This window comes from Elgaria multicarinata, chromosome 7 (genome assembly GCF_023053635.1).
Source record: "Elgaria multicarinata webbii isolate HBS135686 ecotype San Diego chromosome 7, rElgMul1.1.pri, whole genome shotgun sequence".
Lineage (NCBI taxonomy): Eukaryota > Metazoa > Chordata > Lepidosauria > Squamata > Anguidae > Elgaria > Elgaria multicarinata.
In genome coordinates, this window is record NC_086177.1 from 63,835,806 (window position 1) to 63,862,292 (window position 26,487).

Below are 26,487 nucleotides of genomic sequence, written 5' to 3' on the forward strand. Positions count from 1 at the left end.
TGTCTCCTCTAATGACCCAAGAGCATCCCTGATGTTCTGTAACACTGGATTGTGACCAGTAGGAAGAAAGAGTGTCTCATTCAGGAACCCACATATTTGGTGTTCCTAGTAGTTTAGTAGTTCTTATTCTGGAGGAGCACAATTATTCTTTTATAACCATATTTCAGCTATGATGCTTTTTTTACTTCTCTTTTCTTTTTTACTTCAATTATTAGATTTTGACATTCTATACATTTGGAGGGAACAGAGCCCTCAAAAATAAAAGATAAATCTTGATCAGATCAAAACAATAATAATAAAAATCAATACTATTGAAACTAGTTCAATTTGGGAACAAGGTATAAAGAGGAAATCATAACGTCTGACACAGAAAATATCTCTTAGTTCATCATCTAGAGTTGATAATTAGGGCCAATAAAGTGACTATATAAAACATGAAATGTAAGGATATGCGTTCATAATCCTTCCATTAGGATTTTTTTTTCATTTACTAATTATTCCTTTTACTAATTGAATACTTAGCTTACCAGGGACTTCCAGCTCAGTCTTCAAGAATTCTGGTTTGAACTCACTCATCCAAGATGAGCACTCCTTCAGATTCCCAGGTTCTTTCTGAAATTCTCTCATTTTTGATAAAAGTGAGTCTGCAATAGTGTTGAAGACCCTGGCTTTCATATCCAGCAGCGTGGAACCTCCTTTTCCAAAACAATTCTCGAATTCCTTCCCAAATTTCTGAAGTAGAAAATTTTTAAGACACACATTAGCTTTATAACAGGGAAAACTATTTAGACTACCTTGATATGGCTACCTTGGGCAAATTGCCAGAAGTTGTTAACTTTCAGTTATGCCCCTTGGCATGCAGATTGTGTATGTTGTTTGAAATTAATGTGATATAGTCATATACACTACTTTACAGACAGGAAGGTCAGCTAGTATAACTCAACTTGACAGAATCATCATCCGTATTAAAAGCTATGGCTTTCACGTGCCTCAACAACTCCTACAGATTGGCTCAAAAGAAGCAGGGGGAATGGGAAGGAAACTGCCTAAGAGATGTGCAATTGGTTATATTTAGACTAGAACAGATTTCAGGGTCTTCAGAGTAATCTTTAAAAGCCATGCTTGAGTCCCTTTAGAATTGCTTCAAATCCTGCAAATGCCATATAAAGCCAAGATTTGTGCAACGTATTACAGTGAGGAATGGTAACATTACTAGGACAGGTAACTACAGTTAACATCAATTTCTGAGGCCTATTCAGTTACAAGAAAGACAGGATCCTGATAAATTTAACCATGCAAGTCAGGATTTCCATTATATTTTCACTCTGCTTCTAGACATCAATAAAATTCAACTGGCATATCAATACATACCTGAATAAATCGCCTTCTGAACAACCCAAGACCTGGAGCCTGTAAATCTCCCAACTTCTGGTACATTCCATTATACAACTGCTGGATGTTATTTTTATTTATCTTAGTTTTCCCCATCTCATTTTTTACATCATCAGTCCAATCCTGTGAATTCAGAATAAAAATACTTTTCTCTTTTTGCATGCAAATAGAAGGCAAGAGTTTAAACACAGGAAACAACTTCACTACTTATTCTGATGGCCAGATGTATCCTGAATACTCAAAAAGCACTACATAAATAATAAACAGAATAACATCTAGATCATATCATATTATGAAGGATTTGGCTATTGTACCTTGAAGAGCATTGCAGGGTTGGAAAGCTGCTCCAAGGCATGGACAAAATCTTGCACCACACCTCCTCTATCTAATTTGCTTTTCATCCTATGAAAGAAGAGATCACACACGAAAAATAAAATAACTGTCACTGAAACATTCCTTTCTGCTTTGTGAACAAGCAATATAGTTCAACTCACAAAACAAGCTTTGCTAAACAGAACTGAAGAATCGCAAGACCAAAACCCAGGGCCATGCACACAGTGATTAAGTCCACATGACACAACAACCCACTGTGGCTCAATTTAACCGTGGGGGCTGTGGCATTGTGTCGGGCTCCATTTTTGCATGCTGCTTGCCATGGCTTGTCTAACCCTCAACGTAACCCTGCCATCTGGGTTTGCATGACATGACAAGCCACAGCAAAAATATAGGCGCCATGCAAAAATGGTGCCTGTGGGTATTCAGCACAACAGGTTACCTCCTCAGGTAAATTAAGCCACCGTGTGCTGTCATGTCGTGTGAACCAGCTTTGTGGAACAGCTGTTCCTCAATGGTAAAGCATGTCATTAGCTTCTTCACTGTTTACCTACACATTTTTGAACTGCCCTATTCAAATCCACACGTTCAAAACTCTTCTCCTCTCAGGGTTAGTGGGAGTTGTGGTCCAAAACACCTGGAAAGCACCAGCTTGACAGTGCGATTGTATATGTGTCTCCTCAGAAGTAAGTCTCATGGAGCATACTCCCAGATAAATGGGTATAACATTGCAACCTAAGTTAGTTAGACCTAGGCTGCAAACCTATACACACTTGCCAGGGAAGAAATCTCATTGTATTCAGTAGAGCTTACTTCAGTGAGTAGACATGTATAAGAATGCACTGTTATTTTACCATTGCCATCGATGTGACTAGAATTACTTATACGTGACTTTTCACACTGATTTTAATGGAGATTGAGCACACCTAATTTAGTCTAGATCCATCCCAGTGAAAATACACTCGTGCAAGTGGGTGCTAAACTCCAGTTTAATTCTCAAAATTTAAATATAATTAAAAAATAGGAGGGGAAAACAGTTTTTATTTTTATGTTAGCTGTCAATGGTATGGATCCAGATATCTGCCAACGGAAGGAGATGGACAGAAGCTGACTTTCCTTCCCTCTTCTTGACTGCCAATCCACAGAGTCCTCCAAAAGTCAGGGGCCCCTGCTGCGTGGGGTGGACTGTGGCACAGGAGGATGAAAGGAAGGGGGGATTGAGCAGAGATACCTTCTACCCCACTCAGGGGTATCTCTGCCTATTTTGTTTTTATGAATTCCACCCTACCCACAACTCTGTGTATCATAGCCCACCCCACTCAGCATGGCCCCACAGCCCACCCCTTTCCCGCAGGCTGATATCTGGATCTAGCCTACAAGTTTGTAAAAAGAAGGAGGAACAGAAGAGCTAAAGGAAGTGCAAAGAACGCCTATTTCTTACCACACAAGCGCATGCATTTAGAAACCAAAAACAAATACTATCTGTAAGATAATTTACAAACAATACATTTGTTCTCATTAGAAAATATCACTTATTTTTGCTAACAAAATCATTTGCTTCCAAAAATATTTCGGTCATTTTTAATACCACCTTGCTACAAATTCCTTGTTCTTAGTGCCCATGATAGTTTCCTGGAAAGAAAAGCTTTCACTGCTGATCATGAAGGGATACACTATCGCCTGTGGGTAAATGTTGGCAATTTCTTCCACTGTATACTGCACAGCCGGTGCTTCCTCCTTATCAAGCATCGCCATCAGCTGGCTGATCCAGCCAATGAACTGCCAGCAAGGAACTGAGGAAATCTGTAAAACATAGGATATTTGTGAATGTGGGCGAGAGCAAACAATACCGCAAATCAGCTGAAGCAGTCAGAGGAGAACACTTTTCCTATTGAAATTTTTCATCTGGAAATGTGTATGAATTGTATCAGTCAGCATCAAATGTTGACTAAGCCAAAGTACATCACAATAAGCTTCTAAAATTGATTAGAGCTGAGATAAACGAGACTGAAACACAACTGTCATTGGAAGAGAATCGTGTAGTCAGTGCATATAACTAGAGGTGCAAAAGCAGGAAAGCAACCAAACTAGACCCCAAAATGCCGTATATATTTGCATTATTTGCAGTTTTATTAATGACTCCTTTCCTTTTGACATGGAATTTGGCCTTTTCCACAGCTGCTGCATTGAGCATGAAACCAAGATGTCTTTCCTAGCCTGTCGCTGCCAGTTCAGAACCCATATATATATATATATATATATAGTTAGAATTTTTTTTATCTCAATCTGCCTCACTTTACACTTACTTACATTGAACTGCATTTGCTACTTTATTGGCTGTTCACCCAGTTTGGAAAGATCCTTTTGGAACTTTTTCCAATTCCTTTTTGTTTCAACGACCCTAAATAATTTAATGTTATTTCAAAACCCACACCCTTTTTATTTGTTTGCCCACTGAGATGGGAATACTCACCTCTTGTACCATGAGGTCCAAAGTCTCCTGGGGATACCTCTCCACAATTTGTAATAGCCTGGGAAATTTTAACCTAGCTTCTTCTGAATTCAGTTTTAAAGCTTTTATTACTTTATCCACAACAATGGCTGGGAATGCCTGTAAATCCACAGCATTTATATCTGACAAGAGATAAAAACACCAACAGAAACAATGGTTTGTACTACCTATACAAGTTATCTTTCTCTATGGCAATAAAGCACCTTATCAAAACTTATGTAAAAGAAAGCATTTTTTGCCTTTGTTGGGCACTTAACTGGGACAATGTGGTTCTACTGCGTTGAGCATTTTGCCAAATGTAGATATTATTATTACTGTCTCTCCCTGCCTTATGACTCATAAGTATTAATGGCAGGCCAGGCTGAAGTTTTAAAAGTAAAATACTGATGACTTCGGGGTATCCAAAATGCACAGATGCAGGTATATTATATGCAAAGCAATTACTGTTTAAAACAATTTCTTTAAATGTAACCTACTATTTTTGTAACCATCTTAAGTTGACTAACATGTTTCTTTTTGAGGATGTAAAACCACCATAAGCTTATTTTATTATGTCAGTTTTGCATGGGGAAAATGTTATACCATTAGCTTGGTGAGAGCATGAATTTACCATGCCAGAACATGAACACTAGAATTCAAACCTGTATAGACTATCTCTTAACATAAAACTTTAACAATGCAAAACTGACATGGTAGAAACCAACTGATAGTGACTTAGCTATATCAAAGAAGAATGTATCAATTTGGTTTAAATTCTCTCCCATCAATCTTCTTCACAGTTGCATAACTGGAATGAACAAGTCACCCTTTGTAACTCACCTGCTGAGCTTTCTTCTTCTTTACGGAGATGACCATCACAGAAATTAGCTAATGTCATATATGCATCTATGACACCTTTAGTATCTATGTGTTCAGATGAGATGGACTGTACCTCTTCTTCAGCTTTCCTCATAGCCCTGCTGAAGCACTGGAAAGCTCTCTTGTTCAAACCTGCTATTACCTGAAATCACAACAAATCACGAGCCCCATGACCAAGCATTATACATGTACAGAGCAAAATACAGAATAAAAACTAATTTCAAAATCATGAAGAAACCAAAGGTTATATATGATTTTTACAAAAGGGAATAATAATTAATTTTCCAGATAAAAGACAAAAACAAAGGAAATACATTTGAATTTAAATCTAGTTATTTACAGAAGGAAGTATATGTAACATATTTTCCTCTCAGCTTTATAGAGAAAAATACAGATGGAATACATTGGCTACCTGGATGTTTTCTTTACAGTTCTTCATAATAACAAATTATATTTAGTCCCTTTCCCATAATCTGAGGAAAGGGTTTGACAACTATCACTGCCTAGGTCCCTGATTTGGATATAAAATAAAATCATGCCATATTTTATAAAAATCAGGTATTTTGATTTTGTCTTTAGCTCATTTCAATTGATACATCATTTTTTTCTGCTATGGTTATTTGCCACAGCATTCATGTACCAAGATTTCAATGCTAGAACTACTGCATGTTTCAGAAATTTAGAGATGAATCCCTATGTATTACCCCTATGTTCCAATAAAATACCTTCAAATTAAGACATACTTCCAGTCATACTTTGTCTTACTAGAGCAGGGGGAGGTAATGTGAGTACCACAGACAACAATATCCCCCCCCCCCCCGACACTGAGCCCACTGAGAAACTCTACTCCTCCCAATTTTTATTTTCAAAATATTTTTCATATTTCTTACTGGCTGGGATTGCTTCAAAACCAAGGGGGATCCTCTAGCTGTTGCTATCTTAATTTCCCATGAATACTTCTGGGCAGGTTACTTGTTCTTTGTGACTAGCAATACACACTCATAGTAGCCATTTCCTGGCTGCGCCCATGATAGTTTCTGAGATTTCCAGATTTGTTAATGTGCCCAAAAGGTTGCCATATTAATGGATTCATATAATATATTTGATGAAGGAGAATCAAATTCATTTGCATTCCCTGAAGCTTCTCTTTTAATTTTCCTATACTGAGAGGGGTTTCATTTACATAAAAATAATCCCATATATGATTTGTTAAATGAACAATATGATTTCTTAAGCAAAGTTACAAAAGTGCTTTTAATGCAAAGACTAAGAGCTTCTCCACTTTTTATCTCTCAACTTGACTGGGGCTTTTGCTTCCGTATTCTTTGTGGGATTAAGACCGCTCCTTTTCACGCACTTCTGCTCCCTCCCTGGGGGGAGTTCCTTTATTTGCAGGTTCTATATGTTTCATTATACAGCTAGTAGATGGTGCTGTGTTATAGCGCTACTTCTTCTTTTCATAGAGAATATCACCATATTTAAATTGCTCATTATCTGCGCTCTTAAAAAAAACAAGATAAAGGTCAGAATGCATGGGAGAGACCCTGGAGGATGCTGTCATGTAAAAGACCCACAAACTTCCATGAACAACCAATCTCAATTGCCAAATAAAAGCCCTGCGTGGATAAGCCCTAAGGCATGGTGGCAGAAGTTGGGGCAGGCGGGAAGAAAAGAGGCAGGATTCATACATGGAAAGTAGCAGGAGCAAAGGAAGTCATTTATCCCCCAATTTCAGGGTGGGGTGGGAGTATACTCTCTTTCTGCAGCCATCATCTGCTGCGTACCACCCCCTCACTGATTTTATGATGGCAGATCCTTTTTCTCTCTCCACCTCAAAATAGAGGCCTCTCTATAAAAGGGGGAGAAAAACTGACACAATCTGTCAAACAACAAAATCCTAACCACACTGATGTGAAAAAGAAAATTTCTTTGTGAATTCCTGTTCTTCCTGGATCTAGGGAAGTAGTAAGTTCCATTGCAATCCCCACAGCCTTTTACTAACACATTTTGGATTAGACAAAAATCCAGTTGCAGTTCTGTTCATCTAATCAACACTTCACATTTTAGGGAGAATTTTTTTTTACCTTTTCAATATTATCAGGCTTTTCTTCTGAAAGCACTAAGACTTGTCTAGCTTTTTCTTCCTCAATTTGGTCAAGAGATCTTGGATCCTTGCGAAGGGCACTGGCCATAATGTGGAAAGTGGTACCCAGAAGGAGATTTTGGTTGCGGAAAGTTAGTGCATCGATGCTCATGTTGCCAGACTTGGTCTCATCTGTTGGAGCAAATATTGGAAAACTAATATTCTGATACAAGAGTTGTATATCCAGAAATCATAACAAAAGAACCTTTCAACACAACAAAAAGTGCATAAAAGAGAAACCAAAATTATTAAGGGGTTGGAGCAGCTATCTCATAATGAAAAGTTACAATGTTTGAGTCTTTTTAGCTTAGAAAAGAGAGGTGTAAAGAGGGCATGACAGAGGTGTAGCATTATACATTATATGGAGTATGTGGATAGGGAAGTTTTTCTTTCACACACATAATACTAGAGGCATTCAACCATCTGTCAGGGATACTTTAAGGTAGATTCCTACATTGAGCAGGGGGTTGGACTCGACGGCCTTATAGGCCCCTTCAAGCTCTACTATTCTATGATTCTAGAACTCAGAGTCATCCCTTGAAGTGGAATGGTGAGAGATTCAGAATAGATAGAAGTACTTTTTCACACAGCACATAGTTAACTATGAAATTAACAAGCACAAGATGTGCTGATGGCCACCCTTAGAAGACACCATTAGAAGTAGATTAGACAAATCCATGGAGGATAAGCCTATCAATGGCCATTAGTCATCAGGGCAAAGCACTATCACCAGTATCAGAGCCAGTAGGCCTCTGTATACAAGTTGCTGAGGAACATGAGGCTATTGCTTGTGGCCTTCCCATAGGCATCTGATTGGCCTCTGTGGGAAAAGAAGGTTTGTCTAGATGGGCCTTTGGTCTGATCTAGGATAGGTCTTATATAATCATATTACATTATGTAATGGTGAAACCTACATGAAATACTTACCTAGTAGAGAGATTGTTTTGAGTACTGTAAGTATTTGTTCAGGACTCCTCTGGCTCTGGCTGCGACTGTGGCTAAATCGGCAATAGCTGTGGTTCCACTTCACCAGCCAATCTTCTCTAGTCTTAGAATCTCTGTGCAGGTCCTTCAGAAGTTTTATGGCTACCGAGAAGCTGTTCTGCATTAAGAGATCAAAACGGGGGAAAATCTCAATACAACTTCATGGAGAAAGGACAGAACTCTTGCATGCAAGACAAGAAAAGCAAATTGGTAATAATAAATCTTACAGAAATCCCAGTCTGCCAACAAAGGTTTTTAGATAGAAGTTCAAGTAATTATGTTTTATAAGCATGAATCAAAGCACATGCGCTTGGTGAAAATTAATGGCCTTGTATATTCGCCCCCCCCCCCCCATAGTAGGAAGGCATAGTGGCTGAAAGATTTGAGAGACTATTTTACAATATGCTTGTTCAGGAGTCTTTAGAATTTCCCATCTAATCAAACTTTCAAAAATAAATATGTTTCACTCAATGCATGTAGTACCTACACCATATACCTGATACAGAGCCTGATAGAACTCCGAAACTGTTATTAAGGTTCAGAAAGTGTTTAAGTCTAAGACTGGGTTTGGACAACATGATAACCAAAGGTGGTTTAAATAATCAACGGCTGGATACTTAACCCACTGTGGGTTATTGTGTTGTGTGGCAGGAGTTTTTTTAACCAACTCAAATAATAGTCAGCTCAACACTGATCCTAATCCACACCACAGTTGATTATTATCATGTCGTGTGGGAAGCATCCCTTAGATAAACAACTGTAAAGTTGATTATTACCCCACCGTTGCGTATCATATTATCTGAACCCAGCCTTTGGCTCTGCTTCTGAAAGATGTTAACCAAGTGCTAAATGTCACTGGAATCAACTGTAATAGGAGAACAGCAAGGACAGGCAGTAAGTACATAAGAACAACCATGCTGGATCAGACTAAGGGACCATCCAATCCAGCACTCTGTTCTTCACACGGTGGCCAGCAAGCTCCCAATGCGAAACCCACAAGCAGGACAAGAGTGTAACAGCATCCTCCTGCCCATGTTCCTCAGCAACTGGTGTACATAATCATACTGCCTTTGATACTGAAGGTAGCATATAGCCCTCAAGGCTAGTAGCCATTGATTGCTTCTCCACAAGGAATTTTTCTAACCCCTTTTAAAGCCATCCAAATTGGTAGCCACCACTACATCTCATGGAAGCGAATTCCATAATTTAACTATGTGCTGTGTGAAGAAGTCCTTTTTTATATCTGTCCTGACTCTCCTACAGTCAGCTTCATGGGATGACCCCAGGTTCTAGCATTATGAAAGTAAGAAAAATGATTCCCTATCCATACTCCACACCACACATAATTTTGTACATCTCTATCCTGGATCCCCCCTACTTCTTTTTTTTTTTTAACAAGCTAAACAATCCTAGCTGTTGTAACCTTCCTTCATAGCAAAGTTTCTCCAGCCCTTTGATCATTTAGTTGCCCTTTTCTGCACTTTTCCCAGCTCTACCATATCAGGTATGGTGACCAGAACTGTACACAGTATTCCAAGTGTTGCTGCATCATAGATTTGTGTAAGGGCAATATGATATTGCCCTTGTACAATTTTATTCTCAACTCCTTTCCTAATTATGCCTAACATGGAGTTTGCCTTTTTTTCCTTTCTTTTTTTACAGCAGCTGCATGCTGGGTTGACATTTTCATCAAGCTGTCCACACAACCCCAAGATCTCTTTCTTGGTGGTCACCGCTAGCTCAGATCCCATCAGATTATACTTGAAGCAGGGATTTTTTGCTCCAATGTGCATCACTTTACACTTGCTTATTATGACTTCCTTGATTGAAACCAACCCCTACAGATTATCTTGTGTCATTCTAGTTTACACCATGTCTTAAGCAGGAGCAAGCAAATTGCTCTATGGTAGAGCTATCTGTGTAATTCAAAGAGTAGTTTTAAAGAATCTCAAACAATCTGAAATGTGAGTAAGACCGTTGCACAAAACAGGTAAAGTACATATTAAACTGCTGGTGGTGGTGGACGCACTTGCTCGGCTTAATAACATTATTAAGCCTTCCTCTGTCCTTTAAATGTACATAGTGTTCTAAAGGACAACACTTGAAAACAATTATGGTAAGATCAGATCTATCAAAGTACTTAAAATATGCTTTGAGAAAGTTTCTAGCCCTATATTATTCTGACATGTATCCAAAATGTACTTTCTAGGTTTTTTGTGATGGATTATGGACTATTAGACAGGACATAGACACCTGTTTCCTGGCACTTTCTATCATCTTCATTTTCATAGTAAATTTGCAGTTTCTAATCAATGAGTGTATGTCTTCATTCTCAATATCCACATCCATTTTGGAACTAGCATCTCCTCCTCCATCCACTTCCATACTGTCTTCCAGAGGGTTGTCAGGAAGTCTCTCTTGAATTTTGTCAAGGAAGAAGCACCTACAAAAATAAGAAGAAACACAATGTGGACAGAAAAAAAACTGGAACAGCAGAAGTCATTTGTCCTATTAACACCGCAGATATCGTGTTACAATAATGTTTAGCCGTTAATCAAAGCTCTTCAGTGCGGATTTAATAATTTTGCCAGTCACACTTTTCGTAGCCACCTTTAACTCTTAACATAAGTGCAACTAATGATTATATAAGTGTGACAAAGAGCTACTGTTGAATTGCTAATAGCACCTGAAGAAGGGCAGGCAATAAACTCTTGCCACTCCCATACGCAATTTTTGTTCCTGTTATTTCCATCTGGGTTATTTATAGGTGGGCGCTGCGATAAAACACTGCAGTGTTTTTCCCATCCTCCATGACAAGGATGGGCAAGGTGTGGCCCTTCAGATGTTGTTGGATTGTAACTCCCATCACCCCCTCACAATTGAATATGCTGGTTAGAGCTGATGGAAGTTGCAATATTTGGAAGGCCGTACGTTGCTCACCTTTGCCCTAAGAGGAACGCTTCCCTTCTGAACAGTCAGCCTAGGGCTACCGCCTTGTTCAGGCCTGGAGAATGGGAGGAGTTTTTCAGGAGGGGGAAGAGGGGGAGGAAGGACCCCTTTTCTCTTCTTCTCCCACAAGCCATTCCCTATTGTGCTATATGGCTTTAGGGCTCAGGTTGGGCTTGCTGCCACCAGAACCTGAGCATTTTATTGTTATATAGCCTAGGGTTGGGGGTGGGGGAGGAAGTGGTTCTAGAGAGGGAAAGGTGCATTTCCCCCTTTCCTCCATCTGAACCATCCCTGTAAAGTACAAGGTAGTAAGGTTTTTTTTAACCTCATGGCACTTTCCTATTTGCTATAAACTGTTACAAACTTTCAACAGATCAACTCCCTCTCCCCTCTCTCCTCCACCCTCCATTTTCTTTTCCTTTTTGTTTTCAACTTATACCCTAATATCTCGTATCTCAACTGATCTCAGTTACAGACCTAATTGGCAGACAGACAAGATCTGTTTATATGTGCCCTCCATCCACCTATAAACACATGGAGACAGAAGTGAGATTGCACCTGCTGGCCCAAGACAAAGCTTTGTCATGCCTACTGGCTCCAGCCCTTGACCTCTGTGCATTTGGCAGAGGTCTGAGCATGGAACACATACACACGTATCCTTATATGTGTATAGGCTCCACACTCAGACATGCACTGAATGAGCAGCAGTCAGCGGGACAGAGCTCCATTCCATGCTCCATTCATTCACTGAGCTATGCAGGCTACCTGTGAACAGACTTCGTGTCAGTTCAACTTTTGGTTCCTTTAGATTCCTTTTCTTGCTGCCCATAGAAAACACTGGAGAAATATAGGACATCAGCATAACTGTAATTGGTCAACAGCACATTTCATTCCCACCACACACAGACACACACACGATGCACTGTGACGATAGGAATTCCTGTCTTTCATGTTTAACGTAAATCTGGAAGTCCCATATCCAAATAATGGGGAGAGGTGTTCTATGGCATTTCTTCTCTCTATATACTCAACTGTCTTCAACCTTCTATAAGTCCTGGAAACTCCCAGCTGTGCTTTTTTAAAAAAAATCTTTTATTTGCAAGTGTAGGTACTTCTATGTACCTGGGGAGTTTCCTGGGTAGGTAGAAACTTATTACTCAATTGCCTCGTTTTGCTTCCAACTGATAGGCACACAACCATTAGAGTTTGTTATTAAAGGCAATACTTTAACTGGAACAGATGATAGTCATGGGTGTGCAATCGCAGAATAGTAGAGTTGGAAGGGGCCTATAAGGCCATCGAGTCCAACCCCCTGCTCAATGCAGGAATCAATAGATACATGCAATCACCGATAAGTGAACGCAGCGCCTTTATTTACCGATTTGTAATGATATCATCCCAAATGTTCATAGGATCCATTTTGCTATCTGGATATCTGCTTGTCCAAATACCGAGAAGTCTCTTATGGGAAGCTTGAGAAGCTATATTACCTAAGAACCGTTTGGGATGGGGAGAGAAGTTGACACACAAAACGTTCAAAAATTACATCTGCAGCCAGACAGTACAGGGTAAGAACCACATGTTTAAATCCTAAAAAAAAAATAGCATGGCCAATAACTGATATCAAAGTGTGCATGTGTAACTTTGTTTTATAAATATCAGCTTCACTGCTCACTGGAAGCTGTATCTGTCAGTTTCCTGAATGTCAAAAGCATTGCTTGAATCAGCATTAGAGAGCAGTATTTAAAACAGAAACCTCAATGCATTCCAATCTTGCCTTACACATCTCTTTATCAGAACCAACAGATTAAAGCAAAGAAAATTTATATTTTGCTGCACTTATAAACCTACTGCAACAATATAGCTATTAAATATATATCAGTTCACTGCATCAAAGAAAAGAAAAACTTACTTGGTCTGCTTATAAAGTTGACAAAGTCTTGTATTTCTGTTAAAGCCTGAACTGACTGCAGCCTGGTAAGTCTGCTCTGGTGCAATAGTGAATCAATATTGGAATAATTCTGTGGGAGGAAAAAACATTTTCCTTTGAAATTCAATCTCATGATATGTGGATTCTCCTGTGTGCTGTTTTCCCCTATGCAGCCATCTAGCCCTGACAATCTCAGGGAATCGGACTTTAATAATGAGCCCTATTTATCCCCTTTTAATTTCCAAGCAGATGGAGCATAAATATTCACAAACTCTGAGTGACATAATTCCCCAAGGATGGTTAATGCAGTAATATTGAACTATTGTCAACTTAGACTATCTTATTGACTTTAAAGATTCAAGGGAGATGTGTGTGACCATTACCTGCATGAACACCTGCATAGCATTGTTGACATAGTATTTGGCTCTGTCAAAATCATCCTGCAAAATGTAGAGAAGACTCAATTCTTGACTGTAGTACATTTCTAAAAGAGATTTCTTCTGTTCTGTCTTCATAGCCTCATCAATAAATGTCAGTAAAGACTGGTCATTTCCACCATGAAGCAGAAGCTTCAGCTTGCTGCGAATTATGTATGGTAGATAGGCTTCCTAAAAAAAAATTAAAAAGGGGGGGGGGAGAATTGAAATGATTTTGTTCATAATGTTGAAAAACCGAAAGGTCAGTCATATGGGATATGTTATCATAAAAGTATTACTAATGTATTTTTAAATTAAATTAAATTGTTAAAAGTGATTTAAAAAACAAACTACAACCAGCTTTTCCCACATAAGACTAATATTAGGTTGAAAGTACTCCTCACCATGTATTTATTTATTTATTGCATTTATATCCCGCCTTTTTTCCTCCAAGGAACCCAGGGCGGCGTACATAATCCTCCTCCTCTCCATTTTATCTTCACAACAACCACCCTGTGAGGTGGGAGGGGCTGAGAGTCTGTGACTGTCCCAAAGTCACCCAGTGGGTTTCCATGGCTGAATGGGGACTAGAACCCGAATCTCCTGACTCCCAGTCCAACACTTTAGCCACTACACCACACTGGCCACAGGATATCAGTGACTGATCTCCTAACTTTTTTTAAAAAAACACTGAAATGCAGCAGCCAAGGGGGCAGCAGATTGTCAATTTGTTTGGAGCTGCAGCAAAGAAGGGGGTGTTCCACTATCCTTGCCAACCCCTCCACACAAAACACATTATTTGCATTATTAAAATCCACCCACCCCAGCTTCTGCTTCTGAATTTATAGGGGGAACATGCAGGTATCTAGAGATAAATCACATATCTCCCACATAGCATGCAGTTTTGCCCTAAAATAAATAAATAAGAGTCTAAGACTCCTGCCCCACCACCTTGGTCCAATGAACACATTCAATATGGTTGTAGAGGCAAATATTGCATTTTTGAAAACCTGATAAAATGGATCACTCCATGCTTTGTTTAGGTCTGGGGGCTGTTCATTATCAATGTTGACAGTTGAACAGTATTCTAGGGACTTCCATTCTGTCAGATGGTTGTAGCATTCAAGGGATGCAAGTTCCCAAAAATCCTTTTCTGCTTCTGTTGGTTCTTCATCAGGCCAGTCCTGTGTAGAGAGCGCCTAGAGGAGCAAATACAGATCCAGCTTAGCGATTAACAGATATTTATGTATTTGTATAGAATTTATCTGAACACATTTATTTATTTTTTGAATTTCTATACCGCCCAATAGCCAAAGCTCAAGTCATAGTTGATGTTATTTTCTACAATAGTACTGATCCTCTGCAAAAAGCACACCACCAACTAGGAACATCAAGCTCAGCACTTCCACTGACCACCAGCAGCTCTCCAGGTTTTAGACAAGTGTGCTTCCCAGCCCTTCTTGGACATGCCAGGACTTGAACCTGGGACCTTCTCATGCAAAGCATGTGCTCTACCACTGAGTTACAGCTCCTGATCATACATGGAGGAGAATGGAAGACTGGTACTTACTGAGAAGGCTCCCTCTGGGTTGGTGTGTGGAAGGTATCCCTACAATGGGTTAACTCCTTCTATCGCCCAGGAAAAGCAGGGACCACACGACAAAGTTTTGTGTAATCCTTCGGTCTCTGCCTCCTTCATGCCAGTTCTGTCTGCAGCTGCAGCTCAGAAGTAGAGTTGTGAATTGCCCAAGTTAGGCATGAGGAAAGAAACCACAGAGAAAGGAAGAATATCCATAGAGGGGAACTATATGTGTAGGAGGATTAGACTCTTAGGAGAAGGCCTTACTCAGGGGACACAGAGGAAGGTGATCTGAGAAACAGATGGAATAGGCTCAGGCATGCAAAAAAGGTATAGCGAGGATGCCTTCCACACAACAAATCAGGAGTAAATATCAATATTCTATTCTCCAAGTTGGTGTGAGGAAGGCATCTCTACCTTGGGATATGCTAAAACTGACTACCAATTAAGCTGGGACATTTGTGAATACCGAGTGACAGCTGATCATCTGACAGCTGATCATCTGCTAGGGAATCAGCAGATAGGAGCATTTGGATTAGCCCAAGTTCCAGCCTTGCAAATTTCTGCTAAGGAGGCACCGGTGGAAAAGGCAGCTGAGGTGGCTGCTGATCTAGTGGAATGTGCTGTGATTTTTATAGGTTTAGGAAGGTGTGAAACCTCGTAGGTCAGAAAAATGCATGCCTTGAGTCATCTGGCTAGCATGGATCTGGATACTCTCTTCCCCATTGTTGCAGGATGAAAGGAAAAGGAGACCCTGTTCAGATGACACGCTAAGCCACAGTGGTTAAGCATTTGGAGCTAAACATTATGGCTTAGTGTGTCATGTGAACCATCTCTAACCATGGCGGCTACATAACCATGCTTTAAACACATTCTCTAACCACTTTCTGCAAAATGACTAGTGGCCTAACCATGGTTTAGCTTGTTGTCTGAACAGGCCTGGAGTCAGATTGTCTGAAGGACTGTGCATGTTTGAAGTAGACCTGAGAGTGAAAGTAGGTAATTTGCTAGGCTGTTTGCTTTTGTCTTTTGGTCTGAGGGTGGGAGGGAGAGGGCTCAGAGGGGTGTGGATTATGATTACACTACTTGTTCTTATGCCTTGTTTATCTACTGGTTTATCTTGTTAAGTTAGACTCTTCGGGCTTGGTTTGTCTAGGCAACACAGGATGGGGAGGGTGGCTCCATCCTCCTGCTGGAAAGCAAAACTATTTTAGATTGTAAGCCTGTGGGCAGGGACTGTCAAGAAATACTTTTGTAAGCCGCCGTGAGAGCCTTTTTTGGCTGAATGGCGGCATAAAAATCCTTAAATAAATAAATAAAACTGGAATCCAAAATGGTCAACCAATGCATTTGGCGGGAATCTGCCGCAGGGCAAGGGGAATCAGTTGTGGTTCTCACCCTTGCCATTTTACTGACCTCGGAAGGATGGAAGGCTGAGTCAACCGGAGCCGGCTGCTTGAGAACCAGCTTCCGCTGGGATCGAACTCAGGCCATGGGGAGAGTTTCGGCTGCAGTAACTGCCGCTTACCAAAAAATGGTGAAGGTAAGGAGTAGTAGAGATTGATTAAGTAATAGTGAGTAAGTAATAAATAACAAATAAAGCCAAAGATTGAGAGAGATAAGAGAGAGCTCTATCTCGGGCAAAAAGCAGGAACAAACTGGCAGGGAATAATCTGGGACCAAGAGATTACACAAAACTTTGTAAGTAGTCCCGGCTTTTCCTGGGCGATACAGGAAGGTAACCTCCAGAGACAGGGAATTCCACAGGAGGGGCGCCACCACGCTGAAGGTTCTTCCCCTGGTGGATTCCAATCGGAGGATGGATCTATGTGGAACCACCAGGAGCAGGCCCTCAGATGACCTCAGTGACTGGGCAGGTTGGTAAGGGAGAAGGTGCTTTCTTAGATATCCTGGTCCCAAGTTGTTTAGGGCTTTGTACACAAGTACAAGAACCTTAAACCTGGCTCGGTAGCAAATAGGCAGCCAGTGCAGTTCCCTCAGCAGAGGAGTTACATGCTGGAAAGGGGCAGCTCCAGACAACAGGGAAGCTGCAGCATTCTGCACTAGCTCCAGCTTCCGGAGCAGCTTTAAGGGCAGCCCCACATAGAGTGTGTTGCAGTAATCCAATCTTGAGGTTACCAATGCCTGTACCACCATGGCCAAGCTATCCCTGTCCAGGAGAGGCCATAGTTGGCGAACCAACCGAAGATGGTAAAAGGCACTCCGAACCATGGCGGCTACTTGAGCCTCCAACGACAGAAATGGGTCTAAGAGTACCCCCAAACTATGAACCTGTTCTTTCAGAGGCAGTGCAACCCCATCCAGAACAGGCAATGAGCCTGTCTCCCAGACTCGGGAACCACTCACCCATAGGGCTTCCGTCTTGCCAGGATTCAGTCTCAGTTTATTGGCCCTCATCCAGCCATTAATTAAAAACGTAAAATACCAGACTATTAAGTAACTGTACTTGACACCTCATTACAACTTGAAATCAGGTTATTCATAATTACTCTGAGTCAAGCTCACCTTACAGGTCATGCCACCAACCCCTCCACCTTTTAGGAATACAAACAACTATACAAATTGCAAATTAGACAAATTATAAACTATACAATTTTATATGCAGTTTGAGCCCATTTACCCTTCAGTCACTAACAGTGAAATCCTGTACAAGACTACTCTGAAGTAAGCCCCTCTGGGTTCAGTGGAGAGTATTCCCAGGTAACTGACTATAGGATTGCAGTCTAAGGCAATTATCCTTGTCAATGCAGAATTCATGATTTGGAAAGCTTTTAAATAATAAATATTCAGCCTGAACAATTATGCTTTTCTTCAGACACCTGAAAATAAGATAAGATACTTCATAAAATATCATATTGCTTAGCTCATCATATTATGTACCTCATCATATTGCTTAGCTGCTTCAGCATAATCGCTTTTTGCTTCGGCTAATAAGGCCTTTTGAGTAATTTCTTTAGTGCCAATCTTTCCACTAAAAATACCCCACAGAACATCATAATCTCCAATGGATCGATAAAGCCTAGAAAGTGAAAAATATTAAGCACATGTTATTACCCCAACTTCTAATTATAAAAATAATTTACATGTCCCTCAGTTGAATGAGGTTGTGCTAGATTTGAAAAGAACCAGATTTTCTCTTTTCCCGGGCATTTAACAGCATTTAACACTAAGTTTGTTTGTTTTTTAACGAACCCCAGAACTGTTGTTTTTAAGCGGATACCGTTGTTTTTATACTGTTTATGTTTTTGATGGTTTTAAATTTTGTATACTTTTTAATGTTCACTGTTTTTAACTTTTGTAAACCACCCAGAGAGCTTCAGCTATGGGGTGGAATATAAATGTAATAAATCAAATCATTCAAGGACAAAGTTAGTTTATTTATTTATTCATAATATTTTATCTTTCTCTTCTTCCGAGTTGCACAGGTTCAAGATCTTCCTAATCCTATTTTTTCTTCGCATCAACCATGCAAGGGTATTAGGCTAACTGATTAGTCTAAGGTCGTCCAAAAGGCTTCACAGCTGATGTTACAGAGAAGCTTAGCCATGACAGCTTTCTGTACATGTGTAATGTGTGTTTACATTATAATGGCATCAGCCTGTCACCTTGGCTAAAGAATACACCTTGTTCTGAGAAATGTAGCAAGAGTGAGAGGCTAGCACTGTGGTTTTCCAGGCATCAGTGACCAAGCAGGCAGTGAGTTCCTTTGTGTTCCCCCTTACTCTGAAAAAGGGTAATTATAACCTTTTCCACTATTTCATTCTCTTTCTCCTTTTATTTCTCTGAATCTATCATTTTGTGAACCGCCCAGAGAGCTTCGGCTATTGGCCGGTATAAAAATGTAATAAATAAATATAAATAATAAATTTCAAACCTCGCATAGCCCACAGTTTTTTTCTAGCACTTGAGCATCCCCGCATATACCTTCCCAAATCATGCCTTCCCGTTTCCACAGTGTCCTCCCATTCCTTATTTGGCAAATGTTAATTCTCCATCTCTTTCTCATTCTCTATTTTAGGACTATTAGAAATAGTAGTGTCAGGGAGTTGATGCCCTAAATATGCATTTTACTTTTCTGTAAAGTATTTCTTATAAAATAAAGCTTGCAATATTTACTCCACACAGCTGTTCTTGAAGTAGCTACATCCTACTTTTTTTTTTTTTTTTAATAATTTTTATTCATTTTCAACACTATATAAACATAAATGAACATTTCCAAAATATAATTGAAACAAACACAATAAGAAAAAGAAATACATCAAATATCTGCTTCATACATATTGAATAATTGTTGAGTACAAATATCAAAAACTATTACATATGCCTTATCACACTACAACATTTTCATTCTTAACATAAAAGTGCACCCCCCACCTCGGGATCATTCTTGAGTCCAAAATCTAATCGTTTCTTCTGATGGTGGTTTCCCATTTCCCTTAGTAAACACGAACACTAGGAACTGTTTCCAAATTCCTTCGAACTCATTTATTTTAGTTACGCCTTTTCTCCACTTAATATTACATGTCATTTTATCATTAATGGCTATATCCCATACTACTTTATACCACTCCTCAATAGAATATTCCCCTTGGATCTTCCAGTTCCTAGCTATCATCAATCGTGCTGCAACCAACAAACTCGATATCAGCTCTATAGTTCCTTTTCCACACTTTATATCTTCAAATAGTGACAGCAATGCTATTTTTGGTGTTTGTTCTATTTTCATTCCCACTATTTCTTCAATTTCTGAGAACACCATCTTCCATAATCTTTGTACATATTTGCATTGCCACCACATATGTAAATACGTTCCTTTTTCCCCACATCCTCTCCAACAATTTGCTGAATGTTGATCACTTATCTTGTTCAATCTAACCGGGGTTAGGTACCACCTCCATAAAATTTTAAAATAATTCTCCTTTATTCTTACTGATAAACTTCTCAACACTCTTTGTTTCCATAGTCCCTCCCAGCTCTGTCGCCCTATTTGTATCTTCAAATCTGATTCCCAAATCACTTTCTCTGTATTCTCTCTAAACTCCTTCTCTAACAATATTTTATATATTTCACTCATTAATCCTTTTGAAACTATACTACCTCCTTTTCCTTTCTCCTTACTTACTACTAATTCTTCAAACCTCGTCATCTTTCTGCACATTCTATTATCTTTAATCCACTTTTTATTCCATTGTTCTAATTGACCATATTCTAGCCAAGATAGCTTCTTCTCCTTTAACAAATTTTCCATATCTTCTCTTGTTTTAATATCTCTTACCCAATCCTTTAATTTTATTTTATTTTTCTCTTTTAATATTTTACATAATCTACCCTTTAGATCCTCTGGGAAATTCTTTAACATTATTATCGGTGCTAAGGGAGAGTTGCTCGGAAGCAGCTTCCCTTTAAATTTGCTCCAAATTTCCCATTGAGTCCTCAGGAGTGGATTATCTATACTTCCAACCCATTTTCTTCCTCCATCTTTAAAAAAAACATTCTCCAGATTCATCTCTACCTTACTTATGATTTTTTCTTCCATCCAGTATAAATCTCCTACTCCCATAATTGCTTCTACAACATGTCTTAATCTATTTGCTACATAGTATAATTTTATGTTTGGGAGACCCATTCCCCCCTTTTTTTGGCTTAGGTACCAATTATTTTTATTCACTCTTGCTCTCTTTTCTCCATTACAATATTTATTAATAATATTTTGCCAACTTTTTATCTCGGTTTCTGATATTTTTATAGGTAGCATCCTAAATACGAAATTAATTTTAGCTAGTATCTTCATTTTTATCAAAGCTATTCTCCCAAACCAAGATAAATTTAATCTTTTATATTTCTCCAATTTCTCTAATACCTCCTTCTTTAACCTCGTTAAATTTTCCCTTTCTAAATTCTCTAGATTTTTTGTAATTTTAATTCCCAAGTATTTAATCTCATTTTTAACTTTCAATTCCATCCCCTTAAATTCCCAATCCTTTTCTTCCTTCTTAGTATAGTTAAACAACATCATCTCTGATTTAGACCAATTTATTTTTAACCCTGTAATTTCCTCAAATTCCCTCAACTGATATTTAATTCTTTCTAATTTTCTTAATGGATTCTTAATGGTCAATAAAGTATCATCCGCAAACATGTTTAGCTTTATCTCCCTTACCTCTCCAATTCCTTCTAATTCTTTATCCTCCCTTAGTGCCTTCGCCAAAACTTCCATAACCATTACAAAAAGGACCGGCGAGAGCGGACATCCTTGTCTTGTTCCTCTGGCTAGTCGTATCTTTTCAGTAAGTCCGTCATTTACCACCACTACCGCCGTATTTTGGGAATATAACTGTTCTATTACATTTTTAAATTTATTTCCAAATCCCAATTTATCTATAATACTCTTTAGTGCCTGCCAGCTCACACAATCAAAAGCTTTAAAAATATCTAATGCCATAATACCTGCCTTAATATTTGCTTTTTTTATTACATTTATTACATTTAAAACTCTACCCACTAAATTATGCATATGTCTTCCTACCACAAACCCACATTGATCTGCTCCTATATATTCTGCCAAAAATTTATTTAATCGTTTGGCCATAATAGATGTAAAAATTTTAGCATCCTGATTTATTAAAGAAATAGGTCTATAAGAATCGGGATTAGTCAAATCTTTATCTGGTTTTGGGATCAGAATTATCACTGAATGTTCCCATGATTCAGGTATCTTCTCTCCTGATAATATCCTATTATAAAGTTCCATTAATTTTGGAACTAAACAATCTTTGAAGACCTTATAATATTCTGGACCCAAACCATCTGCTCCTGGTGATTTACCCACTTTTAACTTATCAATAACTTCTTCAACTTCTCTTTGAGTTATTACTGACTCCATTAACTCCTTATATTCTGATTTTATTTCCTTCTTTATAAACCTTCCAATATACTCCTCCACCTTTTCTTGTTGAATTTCTTTACCCTTGTACAATTCCTGATAAAATTCCTGAAAAATTTTTATTTTAGCTTTCATTGCATGACAATAATTCCCTCGACTATCTTTCAACGTTTCTATCCCATTCCTCCCTTTTTCTTTTTGTGTGAGCTTGGCAAGCAACCTCGAGTTCTTATCACTGTTTTCAAAATATTCCCTTTTCATATACATTAAATTCTTTTGAATCTCTTCTATATTTAAGTTTTCTAATTGTTTCTTCTTAGCTTGTATTTCCACTAATTTATATTTATCTTTACTTCGCCAATATCTTTCCTCCAAGTTTTTAATTTCTATCTCTAACTTTTCCTGTTCTACACGTTGTTGTCTTTTTAAACTACATGTTTCTCTAATACAGATTCCTCTTGCTACAGCCTTCATGGTGTCCCAAATGACTGACCCAGCTGTTCCTCCTTTTTCATTAATTTCCCATGCCTCCGACAGTTCCTTCCGAATTTTATCTACTATTTTATTGTATTTCAATATCTTTGTGTTCAACTTCCATCTATATGCCTCTTTATAATCTTTCTTAACTGTAAATTCTAAACTTAACAAGGCATGATCGGTTACTTTTATTACCCCCATTTCCATTTTACAAATCCTCGTTGCAAAGTCTTTTGAAACAAATATATAATCTATCCTGGAGTATGTATGATGAACTGGGGAAAAGTATGAAAATCCAGGCCTATTCCCGTAAAGTAAGCGCCACGAATCTAAATAATCATTTTCTTTTACTAATTTATTCAATATAGTCATATTGTTCCTCTTTTCAGCATTAGTGGGATTTGACCTGTCCCTTTTATTATCCATAACCATATTAAAATCCCCAGCTAATAATGCATACCCCTCCTTAAATTCTTCTATTTCTTTGAACAGCTTTATAAAAAATTCTCTATGCCTCTCATTTGGGGCATAAACATTAATCAAAGTATAAACCTTTCCCTCAATTTTACCTTTTAACATAAGATATCTACCCTTATCATCCTTTTTTACCTCTTCTAATATAAACCCACTTTTTTTTGAAATCAAAGTGGCCACTCCATTTTTTTTTGATGTCCCTAATGATTTTTCATAATAGGCTAACCACTTTAATTTTATCATATTCGAATTCTCGGAGCCTTGGTGTGTCTCTTGGATCATTATAATATCTGATCCCTCTTTATTTAGCATTTGTTCTATTCTCTTCCTTTTCACGACTGCCCCTAAACCTTTAACATTGAGTGTTGATACCTTTATCTTTTTATCCATAATCACCCTTTTGAAATCTCTTCCGATCCCTTGTGCTCAGCAATTCAAACTTGCTTACATAAAAACACAAACTCCATACATAAAACCCACACCCTCCTACCCCGATCCCTCCTCCCCTACCTTCCCCCCCTCCCCACCCCCCCACTCTAATCCCCCCCCCATATCCCCGTGAGTCTAATACTCCAGCCATCTACTTTAAAGGGGGAGGGGGGAGGCAGTGCTGTGCCTGGCCGGCAGGTCTCTATATTAGCATTTTTATTTGCAATTATCTCCAACATAATTAACAATTCTCTTACTCTCCAGATGTCCCAGCCTCATTCCCTCCCCCACCCACTCCAGCCCCATCTGCTTCCCCATCCAGACCCAGCCTCTTCAGCAAATCTTTACCTTGATCCAATGAGGTTACTCTGTATTCCCTCCTCCCATATGTAAATCTTAAGAAAACCGGGTAACCCCATGCATAAGGAATTTTATTCTTCATTAATGTTTCCGTTATTGGTTTAAGACTACGTCTCCAATTTAATGTGCGTTGAGAAAGATCATTGTAAATTTGCACTGGTTTGCCTTTACACTGTATCTGAACCTTAGATCTCAATTCTTTCATAATTTGCTCTTTTTTGTAATAGTTGCCAAATTTCACCAATATGTCTCTAGTCCCTTTGTAGTTTTTCCCCCCCACACGGTGGACTCGGTCCAGATCCGATCCATCTATTGGAATGTCAGGCGTCAGCTCCTTGAACCAGTTCACGATAATTTCTCTAAGATCTTCTCCTTGCGTCTCCTTCAGCTGCTTTATTCGAAGCGAAGATCTACGAGATTGATCTTCCAAGGCGATCAAACGCAATTCCCATTCTTTAAATTGTATATTAGTTGATTTTTCGAAAGCCTCTTGTTTCTTCTGGTCCAGATCCACTTTAGCCTCTATCTTTTTGATCTTATCCGAATTTTCCATCGTTTTATCCATAATAGTACGCATTTGTTTTCTGAATTCACTCATTTGCTGATCCATTTTTTTAAAAATAATCATGTTATTTTCTGCTATAATAGCCTTGATTTCCATTAAAGAGGGAGGGTTACTACCACTTTCTTTCCCCCCTTCTGCCATGTTTCCTTCTTTATTTGGTATTGTATCCAAAGAGACTGGGTCTATATCTTCCTCTTCCTGTTCAACTCCAGGGGCTGTACTTCCCAGGAAGGAGAGGTAAGCCAAATTATGATTTGAAGGTTTCTTTTTTTGTTTATTAAGCTTTTCCCAACTTTTGATCTTTTTTTTAACGTTGGGCATGGGTCCCTTCTGGGTAGGGCATAAATCTTAGAGTCCAACTCTCTTCCTTAGCAACTTATGCTGGCTTCTCTATTATATAGCACTCACAGCTCCTTCTTCACGAGGAGGGGGGAAAAATCCAGTTCACAACAGCATTCACTAGAGGGGATCAGATTTAATCACTCAAAGTCTCTCACATCCCACATCTCCCTCACCGAATGCCAAATGCAGCTTTTTTCACCCCTTCACCCCCCTTCTCGCCACGCCAATAAATCCAGTCAACCACTTTAACCTTAGAAAGCCAGCATTCCAATCGTTCCCATGTGAGATAAAGATGAGAGGTTATATCACAGATCAATGTCCAGCAAACATAAATTCCTTCTTTTTAAACTGCGTCAGTCAGCGTTTACTTTCACTTTTCATAGAGTTGCCGTTTAGACAGACATTGCATTAATCATAGTTCATCTCACCTCCCTTCTCCAAATCTCTCCACTTTCCCGGCTCCTGTTGGTTTTATAATCATTTTCTGTCAGTTGCTCAAAAATTCATGCCCATTAAAAGAGAGATAATTGCCTTTTCCGGCAAGCGCCGTTCAGAGCCTCAGAAGAAACCCGCCATCGCTCAGGCTGCCAAGCTCCGCCCCCCCAGCTACATCCTACTTAAAGTAGCTCTTTCCTCACTTCATTGGACCAGAGTGCTCAGCCTGCTGTGTGCACAGCACCCCTCTGAAAAAGGCCCCTTTGTTCCCACATTCATCATGACACATATACATATGGGAGTTTGCATAAGTGTGTGATTGAGGATGCGTGATAACATTGAGAACAGTATTTGAACCTGGGTCCCTTCTCAGTGTTAGTCCAACAGTCCATTATACCACACTGGCTCTAACTGAACATCACTACTGATAAAATATTAGGTAACTCAATGGGCCAGTTTGCATGATGCAACAGCTCACTGTGGCTTATTTAAACAATCCTCACATAACCCTAGCACAGACTGTGAGTTATGTGAGGGTTATTTAACCATCAAGATAACCCACGCTTGCATGAGTCATGCCGTGTTGTGCAAGCCAGGACAATAATTGCTCCATAAATGGCTGGACATATAAATATTACAGTTTTCTTTATACAATTGGTTAACATTGCAACATATAGAAACGTAACTCTAGAGGAGAAACAAAAAGCAAGTCAGTGAGAATATGCAGACAACTACCACCTTCCATGAACCATACTGTAATTTGATTAAGAACAAGTCACCATATGCAATACTATATAAACGTATGCACTTCTAAAACTCTTCTACAGGTTATAGTAAAAACCACACAGTTTCTCAAGCAAAGCTTACTTGGCAAGTTCAATCCATCTGGTCACATCAGGTGAAAGTTCTGCCTTCCCACGCATCCGTTTGGAGGGTGGCTCCTTCTCCTCAGGGGAAAGGTGAACTAAAGTCTGTTCAAGCAGCAGGATTCCCACTGGTTGCTGTAAACTTGCTAAGCAACTAGTACTCACACTAGAGGAGTTGATGTCCAGAAGCTCTTTGTGCTGGTAACTCATTTCCTATTACACCAAGCCCATAATTAGCTACTAAAGAAAAACATAACAAGCAACCACATATTTAATCCCGACCACCTTCATACCCACCCCCAGCAAAACTCTGTAATGTTTAAATCTAAAATAACTTCTGTTCTGTGCATTTCCCTAGGCTCACATCACACTACTGGCTGCCGATGATGGAGGGGCGGGGCAGGGAAAGGTACAACCACTGATATTAGGAAATAAGTTCTTTAGGTATTACACAGAGGGGAATGGTTGCCATTTTTGGCAGTGGACACGTTTAATAATTATCGCTTTAAAAACTCACATTAAAGTATTTCTAATCTCAT

General features: G+C 39.1%; 1 protein-coding gene across 1 annotated transcript in view; it reads right to left on the bottom strand.

Annotated features, from left to right (window-relative positions):
- Positions 1–26,487, bottom strand: part of PRKDC (protein kinase, DNA-activated, catalytic subunit) — a 122,949-nt gene that overhangs the window by 16,404 nt on the left and 80,058 nt on the right. Inside the window, exons 63-77 of the mRNA XM_063130705.1 lie at positions 25,950–26,161; positions 17,998–18,136; positions 14,528–14,716; positions 13,485–13,709; positions 13,084–13,192; positions 12,550–12,661; positions 10,476–10,665; positions 8,166–8,340; positions 7,180–7,370; positions 5,057–5,237; positions 4,199–4,359; positions 3,317–3,528; positions 1,707–1,794; positions 1,372–1,515; positions 528–732 (exon numbers count right to left, since the gene is read on the bottom strand). Of these exons, the coding sequence (XP_062986775.1) occupies positions 528–732; positions 1,372–1,515; positions 1,707–1,794; positions 3,317–3,528; positions 4,199–4,359; positions 5,057–5,237; positions 7,180–7,370; positions 8,166–8,340; positions 10,476–10,665; positions 12,550–12,661; positions 13,084–13,192; positions 13,485–13,709; positions 14,528–14,716; positions 17,998–18,136; positions 25,950–26,161 (2,533 nt within the window). The remainder of the gene's footprint in view (positions 1–527; positions 733–1,371; positions 1,516–1,706; positions 1,795–3,316; positions 3,529–4,198; positions 4,360–5,056; positions 5,238–7,179; positions 7,371–8,165; positions 8,341–10,475; positions 10,666–12,549; positions 12,662–13,083; positions 13,193–13,484; positions 13,710–14,527; positions 14,717–17,997; positions 18,137–25,949; positions 26,162–26,487) is intronic.